Genomic DNA, 12,025 nt, shown 5'->3' with positions numbered 1-12,025 from the left:
TGAGTCTGTGAAAAATATTTAGACGATACAGTTTTTATATCATATATTGTATTTTAATATAGACTGCGTATTTGTTACAGTTAGAACAATACCGAATGTACAAAAAGAATAAATGCTGAAGTGCAGAATATGATTTAAAATCCTGGAATTTTTAGATCTTACAATAATTTTATTTACGTGATAGTTAATACAAAATAAATGAATCTAAGAAAAAAAAATAGATTAAATAGTTAAGACAGGAAGGCAGATAAGATTAAAGGCAATGACAAAACATAAATTGTCTTTCAGTCGTATCAAACGATAATCTCCAAATTAACTGATCTTAATAACGTTTGTACATTGACTTTTACTTTATCTCTTATTACGCACCTCACACGCGCTGCGTATCTCTCACATTTTTACACATATCATTATTACTCTACACACGATTCATTTTTACTCTGTATGTGCTTTCTGATTGTTTATCCGACACAAAATAGAAACAACTGACTGCGTATTTCAATTATCGCTTCGTGTATCAACTAAGCACTGTTATTTATAATATATAATTTATTACTGGAACAGATATAAAATTATCTCTACTCTACTCCGTAATCATCTCACACACACACCACACACATGTCCATACATACAATTATACTTCGCCTAAGAATCTATAGTCTAGCCTCTGCTATCGCTTCTATCATATGTGATATAATAGGAAATATAGTAATTAACAAAATAGAAATTAATTTAATATATTTATATTCTTTACATGACTCAGATGGCTTGCGTCCACACAATTTCAAACGACACATGCGAGACATGCCTTTCCCTGTTTCGACGAGCCTAGTTTTAAAGCACGATTCATTATCAGAATCCTCCGACCGGCAGGGTATAACACTATCAGTAATATGCCCTTGAACAGGACCGTAAACGTGTAAGTATGATGCAATCTACATAATAATATAAAATAATATGGCAGTAGTGGCCAAACTTTATTATGACATGATATTTAGGGGCTATACCAGTGTGATGGTCCAAAATTTAAGTGTTTTTGAGAAATTTTTTTAAAAGAAGTATTCCATAGAATGTTTTTAAACTTTATGGATGTGTTTGTTTATAAATGAACTGTGTAAAATAATTTTTTCGTACAAAAATAACTAAAGGCGACCAAGTTATGTGCTACCTCTTGAGAAGCCAAAAAGAAGCGCCTCAAATGCTGACCGCATGCAGTGCCTGAAATGAAAAAAGACAAAGACGTTCTTACATTAGAATATGTCGTACGATGACGTAAGATATACGAGAAATGTTGAAATCTAACAAAATGGCGGAGTTTTCAAGAAATCTTTCGATTTTTCCTTAAAAAAATTGTCGTTTTTTTGTTGCTAAAATTACAGGTTTCGTCCAATCAAGAATATCCTACGTCATCGGACAATCATATCCAAAACATTCTGTTAAAATTTCAAGTCAATCAGATAATTGGTCTTTGTTTAAAGTTTTAACCATTATGTTATTACCAATATGTTATATTAATACTATTAGAAGGCTGCCGACATTGAAATTTTAGTATGATATTTTTGATGGTATAAACTTTCGAAAAATGCAAAAAAAATTCGATCTTTTTTAAAGTTTCACACTGGTATGGCCCCTTAATCTTTAACGTCCCTTGCGTTTCTTTACTGCGACCCTGGCAAATTTTTGCAAACATTTTCTCCGAGAATGAAATACTGGGAAAATCTTGAATTTATATATATATCCTAGAAAGTTACTTGCTCGTTGAATATGAGCTGTAATATCATTTCTTCAGCTGTTCTTGAATTCAGAATATGATTATATCTTTCTTTTTAATATCTTACTAAAAAAGGATCTTACTATTGTCCCTAATCGAGTAGTATTCTTGCATGTTTACAATAACTACAAAAGCCGTATTCGTGTTTCCCTCCCACCACTGTAATACAGCAATTGCTAATAAGACACGAAGACTGTTGCAACTAATTGGATGTAAATTGCTTGTTCACAGTAACAGCACCGAATACTGGGACGAATACCAGGAGAGCATTCCTATGTCGACATATCTAGTAGCTTTCATAGTCTCGGATTTCAAATCCACTGAAAGAGGTACTACCTCGGTTTGGGCAAGACCGAACGCACTCCCTCAATCCACATATGCCCTTGACATCGGCGAACGGAGTGTTAAACACCTGTCCCAGCGATTCAATCAAAGTTATCAGATTTCTAAATTGGACATGGCAGCTGTGCCCGATTTCTCGGCCGGTGCGATGGAGAACTGGGGTCTGATCACCTACAGGGAATCTAGGATGCTGTACGACAGTGAGCTCACATCGGACGCCGCCAAACAGACCATCGCCTCGGTAATCGTGCACGAAGTGACCCACATGTGGTTTGGTAACCAAGTCACCCCGGAGTGGTGGAGTTACTTGTGGCTAAGCGAAGCGTTCGCCAGATACTTCCAGTACTTTGGTACCGCGATGGTAATTTCAATACTCATCCAATAATTTTTACATTCTTTATTCAGTCTTTTGTCTTTAGAGATCCGATATGACTCTCTATTCTCTTTCTTATCGGTATTACATTGGCCTACTCCTTATATATACAGGGTGTCCCAGAACTAGTGTTAGGCCTTGAAATAGGGAGGAGCTGTGGTGATTTTAAACAACTTCTTCCTTTGCAAAAATGTTGTCCGAGGCGTGGTTGTCGAGTTATTAATAAAAATTACCGACTAACCGGAGCGTTCGTATATGTACAAGGCGGACAGGAGCCGCCGGGCCGTATGCCACGTGACGAAAACATAGGATTAAAACGAAACTTACATGCAAGAGTAACTAAGAAATTGATTAAATATCAGAGAAAAGAAAGCAATTAGTCGTTTGTTATGTTCATTGAATAGATGCAACATATTCAGTGAGATAACTAACAACTTTATAAATTACACAGTAGATAAAGCATAAAAAATGGGAAAAGAATTAGAGTTGAAATTAGTCGTTCGTCTCTAAGTTCACCTGCTCCTAGAAGAATTTCAGTGGGTCAATGTGCCGAAGCCTGACATTCGAAACTAAAACACATGGCCATATCTGTCAGTGACCTGCTCTAAACATCACTGCTGCCCATGTGTTTTATCTTTAAGTATCGGGTTTCGGTACGTTGACCCAATGACGTTCTTCTAGGAGCAGGTGAACTTAAAGACGAACGAATAAAGGTCTAGCCCCACTGACGACACGACAACGACAGCCTGGGTTTTTTGAGGTGATGGGGCGGCCGAGCCAGTACCGCAGCCTTTACAACTGAGAGTATAGGGAAAAGCGTGTAAAAGCAGTTATAAAGGCTATGGTACTGACTCGGCCGCCCCACCACCTCAGAAAACACAAGCTGTCGTTGTCGTGTCGTTGTCTTGTCGTCAGTGGGGCAGGACCTTAAGTTCAACTCTAATTCTCTTCTCATTTTTTTATAATTTTAGCTACTCTGTAATTTATAAATTTGTTAGTTATTTCATTGAGTATGTTAGATTTATTGAGCGAAGGTAAATAATGACTAATTGCTTTGTTTTCTGTTATATTTAAAAAATTTCTTAGTTGCCCGTGCACGTAACTTTTGTTTTAATCCTACATTTCGTTACGAGCGTGACATAAGGCTGCGGCAATGCACGGGACGGTTATCGCGCTCCTTGTACACGAGCATTCTGATTGGTCCCGGTTTTTGTTAATAACTCGTTAACCGCGCCTTGGACAACTTTTTTGCAAAGGAAAAAGTTATTTAAAAATCACCTCAGCTCCTTCCCATTTGAAGGCCTAACACTGGTTCTGGGGCACCCTATATATACCATTACTATAATAATTTCATATATCTACATTAGTAGTTAAGGAGGAATCCCACTATCCGATACCGTTACATTATCCGATGTTGTTATTCGCATTATAATATGCATTTAGCTCGGCCTTATTCCTCTCGGCTGAAATAATTATCAGCTAATAATCTACAAATGACTGTCGGAAGGAATCGGAGGGTGAGCTTTCCCTGGATTTTAGTTGGAAGGTGTCGTTTCCGACCACGAAGCGGCCGGTCGAACCTAAACAGTAGGCGGTCTACCTGCTGATTCGGACTCATGTCTGACCGGAGGCCCCTGAGGCCTCCTGCTTTTATATGCTTTTCCCTATATTCTGTCTTACTGACTACAGTACACGCTTGTTTTCGAGCTGTTGGATCCAACAACTGTCTGAACGGTATCGGATAGTGGGAATCCTCCTTTAGCTCTACGTTTAGCACGAGAGATGACCTGACGTTAATCCCATGAGTCACATTGAATTGGTGGAGCCTCAGTTTCCGAGGCACCCACACCATTAAATTTAAATACTCCTTACACACAATAATATTATCTGGATCGTGTTCTATAGGGCGAGTCTCGTAATGACGACTTCGTCGACGAATAACTCGTAAGATATTATATTTGTTATAACATTTTCCTACTTAAAATTTGGTGCTTTATTAAAATTTTAGAGAATAATATTCGGCATTCTATTTAAAAAACTGATGGCGATCCTCATATGTCGATAAATGAGCAGAGAAACGAAAAACAGATCATAGCCCTGCATGTCCCACTGGGAGTCGTGCAGCATTTGTTTAAACATTTTTATCGTACAACAAATATTGTACGCGTTATTCGAAGTCTATGAGACTCACCCTGTATGTACATATGTATTTTCTATCCAAATTGCTCGTCGCACTTGAGGGTCCTTGCGCATTGCTAATCTTTGCTATATGTTGCTACAATAGATTCTTTGAAACCACATTTGACAAAATACAACCTGACTAAGAAATTGTTATTCCGTTTAATAATATATTGTACTTTGGACATTCCTGTTTTATGTTTGAATTTTCTGTAAACCCATAAAAATTCGCAGGCTTACTGAAAGTAATTTTTACTGTTATTTGTTGTTATGTTTGGTTACGCAACTTTTGGTGCATAGGTCGAGCCTACTTGGAAGATGGAAGATCAGTTCATCGTGGAACAACAACATACGGCTTATGCTTCTGACGGGGTTGAAACGTCTCAGCCGATGACGCGGGAGGTATTAAATTCGTCGCAAGTCAGCCAAGTCGGAGATACTATCACTTACAATAAAGGAGCGTGTATTGTTCGAATGATGAATCTCATCTTCGGACCTGAAGTATTCGATGCTGGACTTCATAACTACTTGGCAAAGTAATTGTCACATGATATTAAAGAATATATTTTACCATAAAAACTTTCGGTTTTCATATTAGGTCACTTTTGTCCAAGTTTACTCTTCATATTCTTCATACTTCTGTTCGAATTTTATTAAAGAAATTAAGGTAACATGTAGCAATAAGAATTATTGATTGATATTTTAGAAACTTTAAAGAATATTCTATAACTTCTATATAGGCGTTTTATCCCAAAAGGCATGCATAAGGTTAAACGAGCCAATGTACAAACGATGTATGTACAAGTAAGGTTGCGAGTTAGGGTTTAAGAGTCTAACAGTAGATATAGTGAGGATCAAAACTGGATAGGATTGTAGATTTTTAATCTTTGCAAAATATTTGCAATTAAATTAAATTTCAATCGTTAACTGAAATTTCTTTTAATCAAGAATTAAAATTTAATTGCTTATGTTCTCTTTCTAATTAAGGATTGGTAGTGTACAGGGTATCCCAGAAAAAGTTTTTGATCAGAAAGATTCTGTAAGTGTTTCTGAACAACAATTTCCTTTGGCAAAATGCAAAGTGAAGCATGGTTTTTGAATTATTAACAAAAAACACTGACATTGGTTAATAAAGGTACTTACGAAAGTAAGTAAAAATCAGCCGCACGGCCGAGCGTCACGATCCGAGTCAACCTACCCGTGGCTGACGTGGGTCTTAAACGTGCCCTCATTGGTCAGTGTTTTTCGTTAATAATTCAAAACCATACCTCACTGTGCATTTTGCCAAACGAAATTATTGTTCAGAAACACCTTCAATATCACCTCTTTTCAACTCTGACACTTTTTCTGGGACACTTAATTAGAAGAAATTTCAATTAACAATTGAACGTTAATCACGAATTCAAGAAAGCCCAACTAAAATTAAACCCAATAGCCCAATTAAATTCGCAACACTTAATTAATCAACTCTGTACAGGTAAAGTTGCGGACTGATATTTAACTTTACATACAAATAAAACGGAATTAGATGCATTCGAAAAATACTATTTAAATTCTTTTACTAATTAATACTAGTTAAGTTCTTGACGTCTCGGAAACTTCAAAGTTTACAATGGCACGTAGAACGAAGTCGTCATTGTACGTCATGGAGTTAATAGTCTAATAGTAGACATGGTGAAGTCCAGAACTCTCTCTCTGACAGGATTGTAGATTTTTAATCGCCGCATTTGCAATTCACAGTTAAAATTTAATCGTTAATTGTGATTTTCTTCTAATTTTGATTGTCATAAGCGACATCACTGAAAAAGCTATCCAAGTCCATGGACGTTGTTAAACTTTGCTAATTTTTAAATTTCAAACATGCTCTTAGATTTTAGCACTGTTTGTCATAGGAGTTTGTCAAGTTAAAATCTCTCGTAAAAGTAAATCTTAAAATAGAGGTTCCAAGCTTTAATTTAAAAGGAAAATCATTATCCTACGATAATATGTTGCTAAGCAATCATCTTCCCAACTTAGACAATTCTCAACACTTTCATGATATCTTAGTTTCTTTTTAGTAGTATGTATGGTTTATTTTTCTATAATTTTAAGATAATACATAAAATTATCGACATATACGCTAGTCGGTAGAAATTGTGATATGTACAGACACTAAGATATTTACTATATACTACATACGTACATTTCCATTCCAGTACTGACAAAGTGGGCCGGCCTGAGGATCTTTGGAAAGAGCTACAGAATGAGATTAATCGCCGCCGTAATGAAACGTGGACCGTGAAAGATGTTATGACGCCTTGGACGGAGCAACCGGGATATCCAGTCTTAGATGTAAACGTCGAAAATAAAACAATCATTTATAAGCAAAAACGGTTCCTCTTAAGAAACCTAAAAAGTACATCCACTAACAAAACGTGGTGGATACCTCTTACATGGGCCAACAAGGAAAATCCGAACTTCGACAACGTAAACCCAGATAATGTATACTGGATCACGAAGTCCACCGGCAGGATTGATCTAGCAGACAAACCATTGGACTGGATTATATTCAATGTTCAATCTTCTGGTTAGTGTCAACAATTCTTCTGTATCATCTTAATCAAATGCTTTATTATCCAGCTTTATTAGATTGAAATGAAGTTTGTTTCCATTTCAAAGTGACGTCCTTCGTTATGAATACGGGCTTGAAATCTTAGACTGAATTTACCGCTCTCCAAATTTCATTTTCATCTTACTTTAGTTCAGTGATAGTAAAGATGACTAGAAGAAGCACGTTTCATGAATCCGTCGTCTTATTGTTACATTCCGATGTACCAACAATGAACTCGCTATTGACTTTAGATTTCATATTTTTATTATAACTTTCTTATAAAGCATTTGCAGGCCAACATTTATATTACATTTTGTTCTTATTTTTACTTCAACGTACTGCATATATAGCAGTTTGATCGTTAAATCCGGGATCAACCTATACAGAGTAGTCCTTTTAAGCAAGACTATCTAAATATCCCCTCAGCTTATTGTGATGAAAACAACATTTTTTACGTAATGTGCATAATGCCAATGGATTAATATTTGGCAAGGATATTTGTTTTCATCAAGGTCATTTTTTCGGAGTTTCAAGGTCGTCTGTGTTTTTTGTACACATAACTACACTTTTTTATTATTCTATTATGTAGCTAATTGAAAAATACATATATTTAGATATGTACAATAATATGACCCTGAAATGACCTTGATCTTCAAAAATTGAAGGTTAACATCGATGACTTTGATAATTCTGAAAAAATGACCTGGGGAAAAAATATTCTTGCCAAATATTGGTCCTTTCATACTATACACATGATGTTAAAAGTGGTTTTTACATCACAATAAGCTAAATAAATATTTAGGTGACCTTTCTTAAAAGAGCCACCCTGTACATATATGTGTAGATATGTGATAAATAATGAAACAGCTTGAAGAATTAATTTATTTTCGTGACACTTTATATAATAAATAATATTATTGATTAATAGAGAATGAATTATAAAAGTTGTCCAAAATTTGTTTCTCAGGCTTCTATCGCGTGAATTACGATAATGCCAGCTGGTACCGCATTATCAACGCTTTGAATAGCGATGAATATCAGAAGATACACGTCCTCAATCGAGCAGCTTTGGTCGATGATCTTTTTAATCTGGCTAGAGCCGATTTGTTATCTTATGTGACAGCTTTGGACGGCGTGAAGTATCTCACGCTTGAAACGAATTATTTACCGTTCAAAGCTGCGTTCTCCGCTCTCACTTATCTCGATCAACGATTTTCTGGAAACGAGGAATACTATCAACATTTGAAGGTACATCGAACGAAATTATGATTACCAATTTTTATGCATAATTAACTCAATTTACCCTCTTGTCATAAGTGAAGAAATGGGACATTTGTAATTAAAAATTAATTGCAGGACTTCATTCTTATTCTTATTGATAATATATACAAACAACTCGGCTTTACGGATCAAAACACTGATGATAGACTCACGGTGTTACTCAGAGGCGAGCTTAATAAATTGGCTTGCAACTATGGCCACAAAGAGTGCATTAATACATTCACCAGCATGTTCCAGCAGTGGAAGCAAAAAAATACCCCGTAAGGATATTTTAACGCTCAAAAAATTACGTAAAGAAGAATGAGATACGTCTTCTAATAAGTACGAACTTCGTTGTATACTTTATTGAAAGAAAAATTATTGAGAGAAGTTGAAAATATGTATTTTAAGGACACATGGATTTCATAGTGGTGTAAAATTCTTGATTAGAAAAATTTTCAAGAAATCACTTCCTTTACCTACAAATGAATAACTTCCTCAATTTTCAATATCTTAAAGTGCAAAATTGGGATCGATGCTCTTAAGGGGCCTTACCAGTGTGACCGCCTAAAATTTAGGTCATTTTTAGAAATTTTTTTGAACTTTATGGATATATTTGCCTATAAATGAGCTGTGTAAAATAATTTTTTCGTGCAAAAATAACTAAAGGCGGCCAAGTTATGCGCTATTTCCCGAGACGTCAAAAAAAAAGTGCCTCAACTGCTGACCACATACAGTGCCTGAAATGAAAAAAAACGAAGACGTTCTTAAAGTAGAATATTTCGTACGATGACGTAGGATATCCGAGAAATGTTGAAATCTGACAAAATGGCGGAGTTTTTAAGAAATTTTTTGATTTTTCCTTAAAAAAGTTGTCGTTTTTTCGTTGCCAAAATTACAGTTTTCATCCAATGAAGAGTATCCTATGACATCGGACATTAAAGCATGTCCAGAGCACTCCGTTAAAATTTTAAGTCAATCAGATAATTGGTCTTTGAGTTAGTGTCAGCAAATTTGAAAAATACCATTTCGAGAAAAACACGTTGAAGTTTTAACCATCATGTTATTACTTATATTATATTAATACTATTAGAAAGCTGCCACTCGAAAAGTAGTGGAGATCCGACCTTGAAATTCTAGTATGATATTTTTGAAGGTACAAACTTTCGAAAAATGCAAAAAAATTCGATCTTTTTTAAAGTTTCACACTGGTAAGACCCCTTAAAATGTGATATTTCCAAGAAAGATTACAATTTTATTCTGAGAATGAAAAATTAACGATTTTGTGAGATATTAAAACTAGGATTAACATCCAAAGGTTTGGAGACATTCAAGTTTTCTGGACATTTAAATGTAATTAAAACATTGCAGAATTAAACCGAATTATCATTCAGTGGCGTACTGCATGGGCGTGAAATATGGCAAGGAAGAAGATTGGGAATTCTTATGGAAGCAATATTTCAATTCGAACTCGGCTACACATCAAGAAACCATACTGCGAGCTCTCGGTTGCACTGAAAATGCGAAACTTTTGGAAAGGTTTGTACACTCCTTTAATTGCTTTTATTTTATTTATACATTTTCTTATAAAAGAACGTATAGTAGGTATATTCATATTACACGAAATTTATTTTGTTATTCATATAAATTCAAAATGTATAGCATAGAATGTATAAAAATTTTTAGTTTGCTTATTTTTAATTGATTTGCTTTTAGATATTTGTCATACGCACTCAAAGATTTTGAGGAAACGAGAATTCGAAAGCAGGATATCTCCACTGTGTACTCCGCGGTTTATGGGTCCAGTAAACTTGGCGCCGAGTTTGTATTGAACTATGTCGAGAAACATTATGACGAAATGGTAGAATTGTACGTTTCTTGACGTGAACAGAGATTGTGGCGTTTACTATATTAAAATCACGAAACTTGAATTCATTCTCTTGATTTCAGTTACGACGGAACAGGAACTATCACGAGCACACTCTCGTCCGCATCTCAACGTTTCTCCACGCAAGAGCTGGTGAACAAGTTCGAGTTGTTGATTAACGTGCGCAAGCTGGACTCGTTGAAAGACTCATTGGACATTGCGAAATACGAATTGAAAAGATTCAACAACTTCGCGAAGGACGTTGTACAGTGGGTAATCGATTACAACCAAAATCATGGGAATCAGGATAGGAACACGGAGTACCGCCTGCCGGGCACCGTTCAGCCTAGATCGTATTCGATACTAGTGGCGACCGACGTAAACGAGGCCGACCATTTTACGTTCACAGGAACGGTGAACATCGACGCAGTCGTCATAAACAACACGCAAGCCATCACCCTCCATTCCTCAGGCTTGACCCACGAAAATATATCCGTGCTCGTAAACAGCGTAAAAGTTGGTGTGTCGGTAAAGGTCGTTGACGTGTACGATTTCCTTGTGCTTCAGTTGGATAAACAATTAACAAAGGGACAGATCTTAACCATCGATATAGCGTTCAAAGGACAGTTGAACGAGGAGGAGATGCGCGGATTTTACAGAAGTTGGTATATCGACGGTGAAGGTAAAAAACGGTAAGCGTTAGCTTGTTAAAATAATCATAAATAAAGTGCGAATTTTTATACAGAATAAAAAATTGATGAGTTCAATGCATCTTATACAGTGTGACCCACTTAAATACAGCGACCTAAATATTTCCTTCATTTACAATGATTGGAAAAAGATTTGTTATAACATTTAAATGGCATCCAATGATGAAAGCTTTGCAAGAGTTACTTTTCCTGAGTTTTCAATATCACGGATATAATTATTAGCGATTATGTTTCCAGACTTAAAACACTAAACTTACACATGTGTTTCACAACACATACATTTTACTTTACAACAACTTCTCCCTCGTCACTGCTAAAAGTTAATAACATAGGAATTTAATTTCAAAATTCTTATTTTGGGAAATATAAGTCACTTTAAGATCCTGTCACTAATGTATTTGAATACATTTCAATGTCAACTATAATATGCCAAAGGACATAATATACATTTATAAGCAAAAAATATTAGTGACGTTAAAAATTTAGAACTAGATTATGTTGAAAAAGAAGAAGCTCATGCAAAGCGTCGTTCTGATACCATTTACATAGTTTATTACATATCTAAATATTTTTCCTATTATTGTAAATAAAGGAGAGACAATTTAGTTACCTATATTTAAGTAGATTACTCTGTATTGCAAGTTTTTGATGATATACATATTGCAATATACGTATAATATGTCCTAAGCTACTATGCAAATTGCATATTCAAATTTTCTGCAAATATACATATGTATAGCGACCGGAATTTAATAATAGTACTCTGTACTTCTGTGTAAGACTGCAATTGACATTGATACTTTAATTGATCAACTTCAATTAAGATAAAGATTGCAGTTTCTTTAATTATCGCATCAGCAACTTATAATTGATAAGTGGTGTACTTTTTAATTAATAGTTGCAGTCTAATTGTAAATCGACGAGTACTTTACTG

The 12,025-nt window shown here is 35.3% G+C and overlaps 1 protein-coding gene across 1 annotated transcript in view; it reads left to right on the top strand.

Moving 5' to 3' along the window:
* Window positions 1–12,025, top strand: part of LOC108632518 (putative aminopeptidase-2) — a 53,943-nt gene that overhangs the window by 9,230 nt on the left and 32,688 nt on the right. Inside the window, exons 5-13 of the mRNA XM_018037169.2 lie at window positions 764–919; window positions 2,003–2,474; window positions 4,965–5,200; window positions 6,860–7,230; window positions 8,222–8,502; window positions 8,611–8,795; window positions 9,886–10,053; window positions 10,231–10,383; window positions 10,465–11,073. Of these exons, the coding sequence (XP_017892658.2) occupies window positions 764–919; window positions 2,003–2,474; window positions 4,965–5,200; window positions 6,860–7,230; window positions 8,222–8,502; window positions 8,611–8,795; window positions 9,886–10,053; window positions 10,231–10,383; window positions 10,465–11,073 (2,631 nt within the window). The remainder of the gene's footprint in view (window positions 1–763; window positions 920–2,002; window positions 2,475–4,964; window positions 5,201–6,859; window positions 7,231–8,221; window positions 8,503–8,610; window positions 8,796–9,885; window positions 10,054–10,230; window positions 10,384–10,464; window positions 11,074–12,025) is intronic.

This window comes from Ceratina calcarata, unplaced genomic scaffold (assembly GCF_001652005.2).
Source record: "Ceratina calcarata isolate Rehan_Ccalc_2016 unplaced genomic scaffold, ASM165200v1 scaffold159.2, whole genome shotgun sequence".
NCBI lineage: Eukaryota > Metazoa > Arthropoda > Insecta > Hymenoptera > Apidae > Ceratina > Ceratina calcarata.
The sequence above is the reverse complement of the archived record's forward strand: the minus strand, read 5'-3'. Positions and strand labels throughout refer to the sequence as shown.